At 38.1% G+C, this 16,395-nt stretch overlaps 3 protein-coding genes across 4 annotated transcripts; 1 reads left to right on the top strand and 2 right to left on the bottom strand.

Annotated features, from left to right (window-relative positions):
* Positions 1 to 459: 459 nt before the first annotated feature.
* Positions 460 to 6,700, bottom strand: LOC114362418 (uncharacterized). The gene is made up of 7 exons (XM_028317823.1): positions 5,999 to 6,700; positions 5,728 to 5,863; positions 4,917 to 5,144; positions 4,337 to 4,487; positions 3,094 to 3,170; positions 2,477 to 2,562; positions 460 to 1,633 (listed from the first exon to the last, which is right to left on the bottom strand). Exons 1-7 carry the CDS (start codon positions 6,047 to 6,049, stop codon positions 734 to 736), a joined length of 1,629 nt encoding a protein of 542 aa, XP_028173624.1. The 5' UTR covers positions 6,050 to 6,700; the 3' UTR covers positions 460 to 733.
* Positions 6,701 to 6,747: 47 nt separating this feature from the next.
* On the bottom strand, positions 6,748 to 9,509 carry LOC114362417 (esterase FE4-like). Its single transcript, XM_028317822.1, has 4 exons — positions 9,149 to 9,509; positions 8,764 to 8,948; positions 7,185 to 8,470; positions 6,748 to 7,111 (listed from the first exon to the last, which is right to left on the bottom strand). Exons 2-4 carry the CDS (start codon positions 8,938 to 8,940, stop codon positions 6,928 to 6,930), a joined length of 1,647 nt encoding a protein of 548 aa, XP_028173623.1. The 5' UTR covers positions 8,941 to 8,948; positions 9,149 to 9,509; the 3' UTR covers positions 6,748 to 6,927.
* Positions 9,510 to 10,691: 1,182 nt separating this feature from the next.
* Positions 10,692 to 15,352, top strand: LOC114362420 (acetylcholinesterase). 2 transcript variants are annotated; one of them, XM_028317826.1, is made up of 4 exons: positions 10,692 to 10,994; positions 12,317 to 12,522; positions 12,760 to 14,039; positions 14,242 to 15,352. In XM_028317826.1, exons 2-4 carry the CDS (start codon positions 12,349 to 12,351, stop codon positions 14,408 to 14,410), a joined length of 1,623 nt encoding a protein of 540 aa, XP_028173627.1. In that variant the 5' UTR covers positions 10,692 to 10,994; positions 12,317 to 12,348; the 3' UTR covers positions 14,411 to 15,352. The 2 variants fall into 2 exon arrangements, with proteins under 2 accessions (XP_028173627.1, XP_028173626.1); XM_028317825.1 differs by having other exon boundaries at positions 10,693 to 10,970.
* The last annotated feature ends 1,043 nt before the right edge of the window (positions 15,353 to 16,395 follow it).

Below are 16,395 nucleotides of genomic sequence, written 5' to 3'. Positions count from 1 at the left end.
AAAGCTAGTTATCATATAAATTCTTCTAGTCTAGTCACCTGTTAAAGAATCGGAACTGTAGTAGATAAACGTAATTTGATTTGAAGCACTAACACTCAACACAACTACTGCGATGCAAGCCTGCGAGCTTAGTGCAGAAGTTGTGGTCATCTATGAGAAATGCTGTTTGATTTATTATTAATATTATCTGTCTATTCGTCTATTCCACTTTGATTACCTGGCTTTGATCACCCAGGTGATCAAAGTTCACTCCAAGCGACAATTTGGTGTCCTTTCATATCCAATGGACAAGATGACCTGGGTGATCAAAGGACTCCAGTTAAATTATTATTTCAGTTTCCTTTGATCACCTTTAGATAAATCTGTTTGATTTCTGAATATAATATAATACTTATTAAATAATAAAATAAAATTAAAAATGGAATGGTATATTTGTATCAAAAACATATGGCACTATCTAACATTTGGTTTATAACATGATGTACCTAAATCTGTTTGTTTACAATAACTCTTAAAACTTAATAAGGTATAAAAATATAGTGAAACGCTTTATTACTTAAAGTAGGAAACGCGATTCATTAAATAATAATCTATTAATTTTAATTAATATTGTACGAGCACGATCGTACATCCTGCTGCACCGTCAGCATCGACTGCCGGGCGACCCATGAATATTGCCATTCTTATGACGGCGCATGACTTTTGTTCTTGAATGAAAATTCGTTTTCTTGCTTTAGTTTGCAAATATTGTACCAAAGTTTGTCGAAATGACTTTTGTGTTGTGTAATATAGCACGAACTTCAGGCGTCGAAAAATAACATTCACTATACATTATAGGTATGTTCTGACTGTCTCTCGCTAGTCTTTCAAGGTAATCATGGAAGGGGGCTTCAAGACATCTTGTCAATATCAATGCTGAGCCGCACAATAACATCCTAGCAAAATTCCAAACACCTACACTTTTAAAACTTGCGTCTACTAATACAAATTCTAGTGGCTCTGTCAAACCAACGCACATGCGGTCTTTGTCGACGTGCACGAAATTATCGCCTTCATAACTTTGCAATGCGTCCCTCAACATTTGGAAATCTGAACCAGTCGTGAGGTCGAGGACGATTCGGCGGCGATCTTCTAATGGCGTCTTCGCCCACACCTCTTGCCGATCCATTACCTCATCACAATTTGGTAAATCGTCCAAGACATCAAGATAATCGTCGTCTATCATGTTTGCGTAAATAGCTTGCGAAGCCTGCACCGGGCCGTCGAAGGTACCATAGCTGTTGATCCACACGACTGAAGAAGGAGCATTGTACGCGATCTCATTAGCTTGTGCAATGTCGCTAGCCCACAGCGACAAGTACTTAACCCTGTGCTTTTTCACCAGCGATATCAGTTCCTTGGTAGTCCTGTACGCTTCGATTGGAACCATGGGCCCGACGGCTTCGGGATTTCCCGCGTAATCAACAAGGAATGTCTTGTCGTCGTACTGGAATGCGTTTGCGCAGAGATGCTTTATTGGGGCGAGAATTTGATCAGCTCCGTCTGCTTTGAGGCTAGCCTTCCAAGAGAAGGCTTTCTTGAAGCCCGCGTATACGCTCTCTTGCACCAGAACGCGACTGAGTTTCCATGGGTACTGGAATAACACAAACACCACATTATCATATAGCGAGAATCAGAAATAATAAAGAAAAATTGTTTGAGCCTAGGAGCAGACCACCGACTTTTAGTTGGCCGATAGTTGAATCAGGCTGTTGGCCTGTTGATTAGTATGAACATGTATGGAAGTGCGCACACTACACCGTTTTGGTATCGGCCGATTCTTCATATAAATTAGAATCGGGTCCAACTAAAAATCGGTGGTCTGCGCCCTGGCTAAATGGACCATGTGTGCTGAGCATGCTCTAGGGTAGAACTCCGAAAATAACGCCTAATATTGGCAATATGTTTTAAAATAATAGTTTATCTGTAGAGATTTGTCCATGTAGACCAAGTATGATTCAATTTCAACAAGAAAATCCATAAGACGCATTACAAATCTGTTACTTTATCAAGAGGTTATCGCGGAATCTTATACAGGGTGTCCTAAAAAGTAGTGTCAAGCCGAAGCCCAGAGGTAGAGCATCACTAGGGCTACCCGAATCACCGTGACTTTTGATAGATGTCGAGTTATGTTTTTTTTACAACGTACAGGTTTTTAGTTTACATTAGTTTTATGGGTATACTTCTGAATAAGCTAGGCCTAGAATTCATCTAATAACAATAAAAAACTTGACTATTCGCGCATGTAACTTGACTATTCGCACCTCAGTGACCAAAAAAGTGCCTAAGCACAGAAATTTAAAACAATCGTAACTCGAAAACTATCAATAATCGCGGAACATACAAAAGGGTGATTTGGATAGCCCTAGTGACCTCTGGGCTTCGGCTTGACACTACTTTTTGGGACACCCTGTATAGAACAAACAATATGCTTTACCCTAGTGGTAGTCTTCAAGAACGTATCGATGGCGGAATCTATGTCGCAACCCTCGGTCACCACTCCTATACATCCCGTGGTCACAGCTGAAACAACAACCAGAGTTATGAGCTTTTATGTGTTAAATTAACGAATTAGGAATATTCTAAGTTTTTATGCCCCAGCGGCCATCAGCTCTACGAGCTATGTGTCCCGCCCACAGCCACTTATGTTTAGCAATCCTGCGGGTTATGGCGGATACTTTGGTTTTCTTGCGGCTCTCCTTATTTCTGATTCGATCACGCAGGTAACCTCCGAGAGCCCGCCATCGGATGACCCTTTGGGTGACCTTGAGCCTTCTTATGAGGCCAATATCCTTTAGTTTAGTTAGGCCCGATTCGACCAAACTTTTATCCTAGAATAACTCAGGAGTCAATGTGCCAGTTATACCAGGGTATAACTGGCACATTGACAGTTTCAGTATGGGAAATATGTCAAAACTGACGATTTGTTCTGAGATTAATATTTACTCTTGTTTGGTCGAATCCACCCTTCTTAGTTCTTAGTATAAATATTTCATAAATTTTGTTCGTCCCATTTATCTTGGACCGAACGAAAAACAAATTAACATAACTTACATAAAATATTCATTGGGATTTTTTTTGTCTCTAGTTCATCAACGGACTCCACAAAGACTGTAGAAATATTATCGAATCTGCAAATAATGAACATAATTTTTGTATTACAATATAAATCATAAACAGACAAGATTCAATCCTACTAATATTATAAATGCGAATGTTTGGATGACCGGATGTTTGTTACTCTTTCGCGCAAAAACTACTGAACGGATTTTAATGAAACTTTACAGTATTATTGTTTATAACCCAGAATAACATATAGACTATAATTTATGATGATCCGTGACAAACGAAATTTCACGCGACTAGCAAAAGCTAGTAGGAAAATATGCATCCATTATTGTTCAATAGAATTGTTCTATTAATGTGAGTTACACATGGTGAAATAATAATAACCATTAAAATATAAGAAATATTGTTCTAAAAACTGTAACACAAACTGGCAAATAATGATAGTACTATTATTGATAACCTTTTCAATTTGGCCTTAATCTCTGAAGTAGTTTTAGTTGCTGACAGGAAACCACTATCTCACAATATACTCTCAAACATTCCGTACTAGTGGTGGTCGATTAGAAACTAAGTATTTTAACTACACTCGGCGTCAATAAATCGCACCTTCCGCCACAATAATTTTGAAGATTGTCCTCTAATACAAACATGGTGCTCCACCAATATTAGTGCCCGTTGAAAGCCCAGTAAAAAAACTTAAATCAGATTTTTTTTTTTAAACGACTAACAAGTACAATAAATGTGACTTGAAAAAATCTAATGTTGCTCCTACGTACACACAATGTGGCAGCTACGTAGGCCAACTTTTGGTCATACAACCAAAGAATGATCTCAGTTGTCCTCTTCATCAGTTGGATTGGATAGCGATTTACCCCAATTGAATCGTTTTATAACAATGAAAGTTGGCTTAAGCGTAACCACCTGTCACTTTAAGCAGTAACATGGAACTCTTATAAAGGCATATTTTTGGGGTACCAACCTTTCCTTTAATGAACTAAAGCTTAGAACTAGGTTTTCAAATGATACCAGTATTGGTGAAAAGTGGGGTTGCATACGCTTGAAAGTGTTTGATGCGGGAGGTGCGTTTTTTTTTACGTCGAGTGTACCTATATCAAAATAAGATGAAGGTAGGGCCTTCTAGTGGAGAGGCATAATACGCTCTAGTGGATATGTAATTTTATGCATTTTCTGGTACAAAAAAGAAGCTGTTTACTGTCCAATAACTCACCCAACGCTGTGACACAATTCTTTGAACAAGCTACAGACGGCTGCGGTATTTTTGGTGCATACAATTTCTATATCTCGCACCCCCCTTCCCATCAGCTGCATTATGGAGCCAAGCTTCGCGAGTGGTGTGTTCTCACCCATCGTTAAGTAGTCTATAAAATATAGTAATACAAGATTTAGTATCCACATCTAAGATGTCTGAAAAGTTTCCATATAACATCGTTGACGAGTGAAAACCTCGGGAGTACCATAAACAAACATTTTCAGGAGAGAGAAACATCTTTTCTTGAATATTTTTACGAGGTTTTAATTGAACACAATAGGTGGCACTGCAATCATTCCATTCGAATATAGGTGAGCTTGAAATGTGTGTTGAGAGGTTTTCTTACTTTAAATTAAAGTGTTTTTGGTAAAAATTCAACTTACAAGGTTTTCACTCGTCAACGAAAATAAGTACCTTCATATCAAAAGAACTGTAACTGTTTGTTTATTACAATAATATATCTTATTTATAGATATTCTGTAAGTTAGATACAGGCAGGGTACAAAATTTTACTAAAACAAGGAAGCGGTTAACTTACCATAGTTAAGAAAGAAATCGCTAAATTGGTTGGTTTGTTTTGAACTGTTGCATGTAAAATTTTGCACAATAAGTCTTATGTCATAGTCTCGTACTTCATTCACTGGAATTTTACGTATTAAGTACTCCATCTGACAAAAAGTTTCGGCATGTTTTGTTACCTCTGTTGCCAGTCTTTTGAATTTTTCATTGAGTTGATCCAAGTACTCGTATAAATTTGTCTCTCTACCTAAAAGATTAAATTATAGATAAGTAGTAGATATCATGTATTGAAGTACCCAAATACAAAATAAACATTATTGATTTTGAAAATATAACTTAAATATGAACTGTAATGAAGGAGAAATGCTATTACAGTAGAATCCCGATTATCCGGATGAATTAAAACCAGGGGTGTTCCGGATAGTCGATTTCAAAGTAAAATCAAACAATAATAAATTAAGTTTTTACAATAGAAAGAGTATTCAATACCTACTTCATTTAGAGTTTTTAGAGTCTAAAAATTTAAATTTTAGATCATTGGATGAATCCATTTCTTTTAACAATGAACTAAGACGAAGTCCGGACCGTGTTACGGTGGCGGCGCCTTCCGTTTTTATGGGTTCAGACCCTATATCGGTAATTAGAAACTGTGAAGAATGAGTCGGGATAATCGAGATTCTACTGTAATTAAAAGCCTAGGTCATCAAAATCTCATTTTACCATTATGCAGGAAATTATTCAATATCCTCAGATCACAGGCATGTTCACAATATGGTTCACACACATCACACTTACAAATTACAAGTTGCAATATATTTCGAGAAACTTACCCGATAATGGTGACTCTGCTAACTCAAAACAGCAGTTAACATCATAAAAAATAGTATTACCATATCCATCCTTGTTAGATTTTTTACCAGACTCTTGGTTCATTGGAAACTGATAGTTATTCTTCTCAAAATAGGACTGAAATATAAACACATCACAACTGTGTTAGGTGATAATAATAGATAATGAATGCATTAGAGTCAAATAATTTAACCTTTTACATATCATATAATAATATTTCCATGAGAAAATAAATAAATAGGTATTGCTTACCTCTGCTAACTCAGTATCAACCTCCATCTCATCAAATTGAAATTCATCCATTTAAATTAAATTGTCGAGACACTCACAAAGATAATACACAATTGAGTCCGAAGACAGAATTAAAGTGTCGCTATCTGTGTGTAGCTTGGAGATAAAAAATTCCGAATAGCAACAACACAAACTCCACGAGTCTGTGACAAACACAACAACAACAAAACCAAGCTGTCAAAACTGTCAATCAAATTGTCAAACGAAATTAAGGGCGTTTGGGCGAAAATAGCATTGTTAGCGCTAGTAAGAAAAATGGCGTCCTTTTAGCGGTAAGTGCTATTATATAAAAAAAATATGGGAAAACGTCACTTTTGAAGTCAACAAACGTGTTCGCGCCGAAAACATTCCAAAGTTTTCGGCGGTTGCCATGGCGATTGCCATTTTGCTAACAATTTCTAATAAATTCTATTTTCGGCCAACCGCCCCCATGTGTGTGTGTGTGTAAAAATAGTGATGTACGTCATGTCGCTTTTGACATGAAGTTCGATATCGATAAATCAATTTGTTTATAAAAAAAATGTGTTTTTCTTAAAGTTTATTTAATGGCCTTTCAAATAACGCCAATAATGGTAGAGCACCATGATCGTGTCAGAAGAAAATCTTTAGCTTAGGCGCAGACCACCGATTTTTTGTCGGCCGATAGTGTAGTCGGGCAGCAAAATCAGTATGGAGATGTATGAAAGTGCGCACATTTCACCGATTGGGTATCGGCCGATTCTTCATACAAATTACAATCGGGCCCAACTATGGGCCAACTAAAAATCGGTGGTCTGCGCCTACGAGGCTTAAAGTTACTCTCGCGATTTCTTTGACGCCGAGTGTACTTAGGTGTACTTTTAAAAATAGTTGGCCTTGTTAGCAGACGCCAATGGATAATAAATTAAGATTTATTTTCGTGTAGGTAACTTTCTCCGATATTTTGCATAAAGTTCTCTCCAGAACACAAATGATTCTGCACGCCACAGAGGAACGGTTTTCATATCACGGTCTATGAAAAGGGCACGCTGATCCATCGGAGTCACTGGTGGCCACTTCACTGGTAGAAGCTCGCTGGTTACTGGTGTTGGATCTCTGGAATTTGGAGATGATGAAATTTAGAATAGTTTTTTTCTAAAACTTTTCTTCTACATACCTACCTACTTACCCATATTTTGCGAAATTGGTCCACATTGCAGTCATTTTCTCTATCATGTTTGTTTCAAACAAATTAGGAATAATTTCTTGACTGAATAAATAAAATAGCTCATCACCATGCGTTGCCCCAGTCATTCTTTGCAGACCAGCACTCAGTTTTGCTATGTTTCGACTACCGTCATAACCAAATAAATAATGCCATATTGGCCTGCTGCTTGTTTGCATTATCACATTTGTTTCTTCAATTAAAGGGTAGTTGAAAAATGGTTCTCCATAATATTTGGATATTTGATACATTAATGAATCTGTTGATACATCATTTTTCCCCCCATATTTTTTTTTCAACTTTGTGACTATAGCTTCCCGCACCTCTTTTGATGGGAAAGATAGGTCTCTTGGAAGCGCCTTTTCGAAGTCTACCTTTTTAAGCATTTCAGTATCATCTGAGCCTGCAAACAAAATACCTTCCTCCGTGTTACTTCCTACCATCATTGGCACCTTGTTGTATTTTCCTTCAATTAATATATTGTAAGGCAAATCTGTTAAAAACGGTTCTTCTCCTTCTATGATTTGTTCAGCGCATGGCGAGAATATGATTGCTGATATGACTCTTAATGTACCTTCCATTCTTGGCACCATTGTCACAACCAATTCAGAAAGTGTTTTGTTTGTAAAAAACTTGAATATTTCATAGGGATCTTTGCTATCAAGGCCCATTTCTTTGGCAAATAAGCTTGCCATGCGTACATTCTCGTACTGGAACGACCACTCTGAAAGAGAGGAGCCACTTTGCACGATAGCTTTATGGAAGAGGCCCTTGGACATTGGCGAAAGGACGTGCAAAGCGACAGAAGCTCCTCCAGCACTCTCGCCAAAAATGGTTACATTATCAGGGTCACCGCCGAACGCCCTGATGTTCCTTTGTACCCACTTCAACGCTGCAACTTGGTCTTTCATGCCCGCGTTTCCTGGGGCTTCTTTGATACCCAAGCACAAGAATCCAAGAACACCTAATCTATAATTCAAAGTGACTAGCACGACTCCTTTGTTAATCAAGTAGTCTGGACCATACATGAAGCGTGACGACGACCGTCGAATATATGCTCCTCCATGAATAAACACCATTACCGGTAATGGTTTCTCCACATCCACATTCAGAGGTGTGTAAACGTTGAGTATCAAACAGTCTTCTTGGCCAGAAGTAAAGTTTGACCCATGAGACCATGATTGTGTGCAGCGTATGTGGTCGTCGATCGCTTCAAATATTCCATTCCATTTTGGTTCAGGGCCAGGTGCCTGCAATATTAACGTAAGGCTCATCCAAAGGTAGCTAGAGGAACCTGACCAGAAAGTTCATCACCTTTTTCATCATCATCATCATTTCAGCCATGTCCACTGCGGAACATAGGCCTCCCCCAATGCTTTCTATATTGATCGATTGGTAGTGGGCTGCAGCCAGCGCATCCCTTTTCACTAAGGACATTTTGCTGAAGATGGCATGAACGCGTTCCCTTATGTATGTATAGAAAACGGCACATCAGGTTAAACGTGCCATCTTATGTATTTATAAAGTGTTAAAAGACTGTTACCTGAAATCGCTGTTGTACAGTGGCGTAGGGAATGGCGAGATAACGCGCGTGCGAGCCGTCAGGAGAGACGGAGCCGCGCAGCCAGCCGCCGCTCACGCGCACCGGCGGCGTCGGCTGCTGCAGCAGCCGCGCCGCCCACAGCGCCCACAGCACCACCCACTTGCTGCGAGCACGCATGCCGGCTTCTGAAAGCGAACATCATCATCATTTCAGCCACAGGACGTCCAGTGCTGAACATAGGCCTCCCCCAATGCTTTCCATGTCGATCGATTGGTAGCGGCCTGCGTCCAGCGCTTCCCTGCTACCTTTACGATGTCGTCGGTCCACCTTGTAAGTGGACGTGCTTATTATTATTTAAAAAAATGCCTAGACACTAAGTACTTACTGGATTGTCGCACTCTTTCTTTCCATTAAATGTAACGTGATGGTGATGCATGTGTCTTTTGTAATTACTTAATTAAATGTATTTTATAAAACATTGAAACTGAACTGAAACAAAACACCAGCACCCAAACAGAAAAAAGCAATATGAATGAGTTAGAAATACTTAACCATGACGGGAACGAGACGACGCACTTCAAGATCATTGGGTTAATACCGCGTTTTTGCGGTGTCTTTTTTCGTTACTTTTCGCTTATTAATACTTAATTTACATACCGCCGTATTATGTCAAGCTAAACAATGCATCATCCTACTAATTTTACGTAGTTGTGTAGGCACGTCGAGTTTCGAGAAAACGTTGTAATCTGATGATCTCTTAACATTCCCCCCAGAAAGGTCTGGTGCCTCCCCCAGGATGTTAGGCTACCAATTTGAAGATGGTACTTAGTTGACTGTGCTAAACTGCTAACCATGAGCTAGCTATTAATCGCACTCCCCCCCGTGACATGGCATGTCAGGGGCACGTATTTTTCTATTCAATGAACATGGTAAATTATCCACGTGTGCCAATTTTGAAATCGCCCGCACGCAGCGGATTCTTTACTTAGGTACCTAAATCGATTGTTTTTTTTAAAGTAAAGCAATTGTTTTTCTCTTGTGAGCTATTTATGATCATAATGTTCTCATTCATTAGTCATCATCATCATCATTTCAGCCATAGGACGTCCACTGAAAGACTGAAATTTATAATGATCTGTGAAAAACTTAATTACACGCGGGCGAATCCGTGAACAAAAGTTAGTTATAGTATCTGTATGAAGGAAAATAACAAAAATCTTTTATTGGCACAGTATTTATGTAGAAGAAGACAACTGCATAGTATTTTTTCTGTGACATGTTGTAAGCATAGCCGGTTTTCCTTCCAACTGTTAAGCACAATGGAAGGGCGATCGGAAGGCTCCACTTAAAAATAAAAGAAAGAAAACGGGCATTGTTTTCACCATCAATCCCTAATTTTTAAGTGACCCCTATGGTAACATATCAGGAAATTTGTTTTCATAGTGTTCACTTAAAATTAGGGATTGACGATCGATGCAATAAAAATACAGGGTAAAATTTTTACAGATTTTAATCGGTTCGATTCCCGGGTGTGGCAAGCGTTGAATGCACTTCGCTTTCTTTTTAAAAATAAAGGAATGTTACGTACGTGTTTATGTACCTACTTTCCCTTCAGGTGTAATTTGAAAACTTATTTTTCTAAACAACTTGATAAAATCGTATTGCCTAAGGTGGGAATCGAACTGCCGACCTTTCCCTTGGCGGGCGGCTTAATTTTCGAGATGCGACTCTTCATAAAAACTAAAAAACTAAAATTAAAACTCTTTTATCAATGTTATTTTGTTGTTAATAAATTTTCAATGAAATAGGTACCTATCATAAAGCGTCCGTCGACATACACGTTGTATTTGTCTTAAAAAGTTTATCAGTTTCAATGTGTAATTGATGAAAGTGCGTAACGTACAGTAGAATTAGTCCTACTGAAAGAAAACTGCGCTATGTTGTTAAAACGCTGGTCATCGCACTCTCCAGTCGACTTTGAGCGCACAAGCAAATTATAACCTTAATACACAAAATTGCCCCTTCTCTTTCTTGTAAGCGAGTTGTTGAACGAGTGTGAATGCTATAGCAAGGTAGCTGGAGCATGCGTATGCGCGGATTTAAGGTGACGTGAGACGTGCGTGATACGTTTACAAGTGAAGGAACGGTGTTTTGGTGAAATTGTGAAGAGAAATTGTGATGAAAATGTGAAATTATAAGTGTAGCAGGTACAATAATTATTTTATACTTAGGTATGTACGAGTAGTGTTGATTGACCTACTCGTTTAGGCTACGCAAGCAATTTTATTGGTGACCTGTATTTTAGTTCGTTACATTATCAATTTTACATTTAATTTACGTTATTTTTATTAATTTGGACAACCAATAAGACAAACAAGTAGGTAGGTAGGTATATAAGGAAATAAATAATTTTAGGTACCTACATAAAAATAAGCTAGGAGCTAAAGTGTAGGAAGTATAATGTATAAAATGTTATTAAGTTTTTTTATCGATGGGCATAATAAATAATTTATTTATACTGCACTAAAGCATTTATACTGACGTACTTACGTGCCTTTCTTTTTAGATCAATATCGATATCTTGTGTAAAATTGCAATAAGTACCTACTTATCACTTATGGACTTATAAGTACCTAGTTAGAAATAATAATTGATTAAACATTTACTATAATCATCAACAGGTAGGTAGGTAACCCTTATCACGTTAATATAGGCCTACTTACGAGTACTTAGGCGATAAACATTTCGTCAATAAATTAATCAGTTGTATTATCATCGCATTAGGTATCTTATCAATTATTTAAAAAACAACAGGATTAGATGTAGGGATAGACGACAGCACATCTTGACACGGTGGCATCGTAAAGCGATTAGATTAAGAAGTGTATAGTTAATAAATATAATCTAGTATCGCTATACAGTTCCCAACAAATGTGGCACACAGAAACAGGTTAAAAGAGGCGCGCGAAGCGCGGTAGTAGAACTAGTAACTTAAAACGATCCTTCTACAATACATAATAATAAAAATGCGAAAGTTTGTGAGGATATGGATACCTATGGGTTGTTTGTGCTCTTTCACGTAAAAACTACTGAACGGATTTTGATGAAACTATTATAAAAGCGAAAGGTCACTGATTGATTGACTGAATGACTCACTCACTCATTACGAAATCTCAGAAACTACAAGTGCTAGGAGTCTCAAATTTTGCATGGAGGTTCTTTTTAGAACGTAGGTTAGAGACGGGATTTTGCAAAATTCAACCCTTAAGAGGGTAAACGGGAAGTCGCCGGAGCAGCGGCGGCCGCTAGTACATAATTTATCATCATCTAACACAGTGTTTTTCAAACTTTTTCATAACACGACCCCCCTAGTATGAAAAAATATTTCGCGACCCCTCGACCTTTCGATTTTCTATAAATCTATCTTTAAAACTTTACTGTTTTTTTTACTGGGGTAGTTTTTACGATCTCTCGCGAGTCGCGACCCCCATAGAGGCTTTGCGACCCCCCGACCCACAGGTTGAAAAACACTGATCTAACACAATATTGGCAGATTTCAGAGAACAATGTCATAAGTCACATAAGATGACGCGCGTGAAGTGGTTGGTACTGCTGTCGCTGTACGCGGCCCGCTTCGCGCAGCATCCGACGGCGCCGGTGCGCGTGAGCAACGGCTGGCTGCGCGGCGTCGTGCCCAACGACGGCACGCATGCGCAGTACCTGGCCATTCCTTACGCTACCATGCAGAACAGATTCCAGGTACCGAGGGCTCATTTATCTTTGTTTTTAAAGGATATTTGATTGCGTATTTGAAGCACACTGGATTCGCCAATGTCGATAGAGTGGAGTTTGAAGTTTGACAGTATTAGCGCTCACCAGAGTCACCAGTTAGCCCCAAAACTGAACATGGTTTTGCGAAATTATAATAACAGACGCTTCCCTTCAAAATAAAAATAAGTAAACAGACTGTAAAACCAGTTCATTTAAAAATTACAGGCACCAGGACCCGAACCTACCTGGGAAGGCATCAGAGACTTCAGCGATGAGCACGTCCGCTGCACACAAAGGTTCACAAGCTCCGCGATAGCAGGCCAAGAAGACTGCCTCACTCTCAACGTTTACACGCCAGTCCTCCCGTCCCCAGACCTTCACCCGGTCATGGTCTTCATCCATGGAGGCGGTTTTCGAGATGGCTCCGGCTCCCCTTTCCTCTATGGCCCTCAATATTTCATCAGACATGACGTCATTCTAGTCACATTTAACTACAGACTTGAAGTCCTTGGGTTTCTCTGTCTCGGTATCAAAGAAGCGCCTGGCAACGCTGGCTTGAAAGATCAAGTTGCAGCGTTACGATGGATCAAGAAAAACATCAAAGCTTTTGGAGGCGATCCTGATAATATAACGATATTCGGAGAAAGTGCCGGCTCAGCGTCGGTGATGTACCATCTTATATCGCACATGTCACGAGGACTGTACCATAAAGCTATCATGCAGAGTGGTTCAGCCATGTCCCCTTGGAGTTTTCAATTTGAGCCTCTTAAAACAGCTAGTTCATTAGCTTATCAATTGGGCCTTGAAACTGAGGACCCTCACGAAATATATAAATTATTCATGAGTTTCACTCCACAAGAGTTAATAAAAGCCCGTGTACCGAGAAAAGAAGGTGACATAGTCTTGTCCGAGAACATATTCGTTCCTTGTGTGGAAGATAAGTTGCCAGGTGAAGAGCAGTTCTTATCAGATATACCGTACAACATAATGTCAAAAGGTCTCTATAACAAGGTTCCAATTATCATTGGATATAATAGTGCGGAAGGATACATGTTTATTGGAAAGGAAAACGACACGACGTTGTCGAAGTATAGCTTTGTGGGCGGAATGCCCAGAGACCTTGAATTCCCGACTGAAGAAGAAAAATTGAAGACCGCCCAGAACTTGAAAGAACTGTACATGGGGGATGAAGAAATAACAAAAGACACTCTGGACAAGATTGCACACTTTGTTGGAGACGCAAGTATATCATTTCCGGTGGTTTTTGCAACAGATTTGTTTGTAAGAACTTCTGATAAACCGGTGTTTTCGTACAAGCTGTGTTACGATGGGTGGATGAATTTTGCTAAACGATACTTCGGGTTTGAATCCTGGCCAGGGGCGACCCACGCCGATGAGTTGTTCTACATGTTCAAGATAAAAGTGCCGGTGCTTCTCCACGAATACATAGAGTGGGATATTATACAAAATATTACAACTATGTGGACCAATTTTGCTAAATTCGGGTAAGTTTATTTTTAAATTGTAGAATATACAAATATAGCCTAGGTCGTTTTTTCTAGAAAAATAATTTGTATTTTGTGTTATTGAGACCTCATAAAAGTGATTATTACTAAATGTTGAACCTTAAGAATGAAATGGATACTAAGATGTTATAAGAATATTTTTAGATTATTTAATATTTATAATTTTCTATTTTTTTTTCAGTGTCCCGACGCGGCAGTCTACGCCTCCACTTCCAAACTGGCGAGCCACAGACAAGGCAGACCCTCATGTTTTGGTCATAGACAAGGAGTTTTCCATGGCGCCTCTATGGGGAAGCGGAATTCTACGCTTCTGGAATAGTACTTATACCAATTATAGGAGAAAAAAATGAGAATTAAAAGAATTGTTAGGTTATTAAAAGCGGCGTAGTACTTGACTTTCACTGGTTTGGTTTTTGTTGGCGGTCAAGCTGTAGATCCTTGCTACACAGGAGTTGCAGCTGCGGGAACGAGTCCCGTATAAGGCGGCCATACATGTGCCAGTACAGTCGCACAGCATTTGATTTTTTCTTTTTAAAATAACATTCTTGCCAACTTGTAAAAAAGAAAGTAAAATGTAAAAATCTTTTACAATAAAGTAAGGTTTTAGTTTCTAAACTTTGAAGAAATATTTAAAAAAATATTTTACTTGTAAAAATTGTAGTACCTAAACAAACACTAAGGGTGGGATGCACCATCTTAATTTAACTTTGACAAACGTCAAAAGTCTGTCAAACTCCATACAAAATACACCGGTTATCGTAATAGTAGCACAGAATAATAATAAGTACTACGATAGTAGTTACTGTTAAAGTTAGGTGGTGCAACTCAGCCTAAGAGTGTCAAAAATCTATACGTTTTATGCATTACAAAAATGAAAATATGTAACAAACAATCTAAGCTTTGCTCTTAATTAAAAGTAAATAATGATAAATTATTATTTATAGAAATATTATATTAACTACTCAAGTGGATTTATTATAGCTATTAATAACTATGGGCATTGTTTCTTGTGATATTAAAATTAAATGAGATTGTTGTAATTATACTTAATTTTATCTCAATGTGGGTATGGCTTAAAATTATAACTAGTAATTTAAGTTTAAGGAATAGTAAAGAATAACGATTTGTAGCCTATTTTTATTTTATATAAAAGATGTTCTAGATCAGTGTTTTTTAACCCCATAATATGTATGGGTGTACGCAGCCTTTTATACGGACCATTGAACAATAATAAATAAATGGTTTTTTATTAAGGGGTCCTTAAAATTGTGCTTGATTTCCTAAGGAATCCTTGGATCAAAAAGGTGAAGAAACGCTGTTCTAGATTGATCTGGCTGCGAATGTTCGCCTAGAAACTAGGCTCTAAAGAAAAGGCTTTTTCACTTTCTACTCACAATAATGAAGAATTTATTAGAAATGTAACCGGATTAGGAAAATATATTTTTGGAGCATTTTTTTTCTCAATTTCTACACACCTACATGTATTTGTAACTTTATCATAATATATAAGTATTGTTTATCTACAATAAATGTTGGGTCTTACACTGTTATTATTTTGTGTTTTTTCAACTGATTTAACTAGGTACATAGTTTTCTACAGCCTACCTTGGTATTATTTATTTATTTATTTATTTAATAACAATCTTAGCTCTAACATTACAGGTTACCCCAATGCGACAGAGTAGATTAATTAGTATTATTTAACAATTAAAATTGCCGCTATGGCTATTATAAGGCAAAGAAAGTCACGGGTCATGGAGAAATAAACAACGAAATAATAGAAATAAAGAATAACCAAAAAAATAAATAATTAAATATGAACACACGCACACGTCAAAATAAGACACCTTTTTGAAGTTTTTGTTCCTTTGACTTAATAAAAAAAAAATTTAGCTAATTGCAAAAAATCTGCCATATTCTGTGAAATCGTCCGGAACCCTTTAAATTCGCGTTCGCACTCATTTTTTACTGAGTGCAAGTCTCCTGCATCCAATGTCAAATGTTGGCATACTGGCCGGCCAAGCGTCCATCAGTGACCAGCCTTGAGATCTTGTGAAAGGCTGCTTAAGTGCTTAGTGCACTCCGGTCAGTCGGCGACGAAACGCCAGCCGCGTCATACGAAAAAACTCTTAAAAACACGTTTTTAATTTTTGAGACTTGCACCGGTTTGCACTGTGACGTGCCGCGCTGTTGCCGCGATGCTTTTTGTCAAAACAAAACTTTGTGTTAGTGAAATTGTGATATTGAATTGTGCATTTTCTTAAGTAAACACAGACTAGGTTACTTGGTAGAGTATTGGTATTGGTACATGGCAGGCAAAAACAGTAGGTACCAT

The sequence above is a fragment of the Ostrinia furnacalis genome, unplaced genomic scaffold (assembly GCF_004193835.3).
Source record: "Ostrinia furnacalis isolate ACB-3 unplaced genomic scaffold, ASM419383v2 OfSCF6503, whole genome shotgun sequence".
NCBI lineage: Eukaryota > Metazoa > Arthropoda > Insecta > Lepidoptera > Crambidae > Ostrinia > Ostrinia furnacalis.
This window is presented reverse-complemented; position numbering and strand designations above follow the sequence as displayed.

Coding starts and splice junctions, on each gene's coding strand:
- LOC114362420 (XM_028317826.1), top strand. CDS start 12,349: ATGACGCGCGTGAAGTGGTTGGTACTGCTGTCGCTGTACGCGGCCCGC. Junction 12,523..12,759: donor CCATGCAGAACAGATTCCAG/GTACCGAGGGCT, acceptor TAAAAATTACAG/GCACCAGGACCCGAACCTAC. Junction 14,040..14,241: donor ACCAATTTTGCTAAATTCGG/GTAAGTTTATTT, acceptor TTTTTTTTTCAG/TGTCCCGACGCGGCAGTCTA.
- LOC114362417 (XM_028317822.1), bottom strand. CDS start 8,940: ATGCGTGCTCGCAGCAAGTGGGTGGTGCTGTGGGCGCTGTGGGCGGCG. Junction 8,471..8,763: donor CTGTACAACAGCGATTTCAG/GTAACAGTCTTT, acceptor TTAATATTGCAG/GCACCTGGCCCTGAACCAAA. Junction 7,112..7,184: donor ACCAATTTCGCAAAATATGG/GTAAGTAGGTAG, acceptor TCCAAATTCCAG/AGATCCAACACCAGTAACCA.
- LOC114362418 (XM_028317823.1), bottom strand. CDS start 6,049: ATGGATGAATTTCAATTTGATGAGATGGAGGTTGATACTGAGTTAGCA. Junction 3,171..4,336: donor GAATTGTGTCACAGCGTTGG/GTGAGTTATTGG, acceptor CATTATTTGCAG/ATTCGATAATATTTCTACAG. Junction 1,634..2,476: donor TCTTGAAGACTACCACTAGG/GTAAAGCATATT, acceptor GTGTTATTCCAG/TACCCATGGAAACTCAGTCG.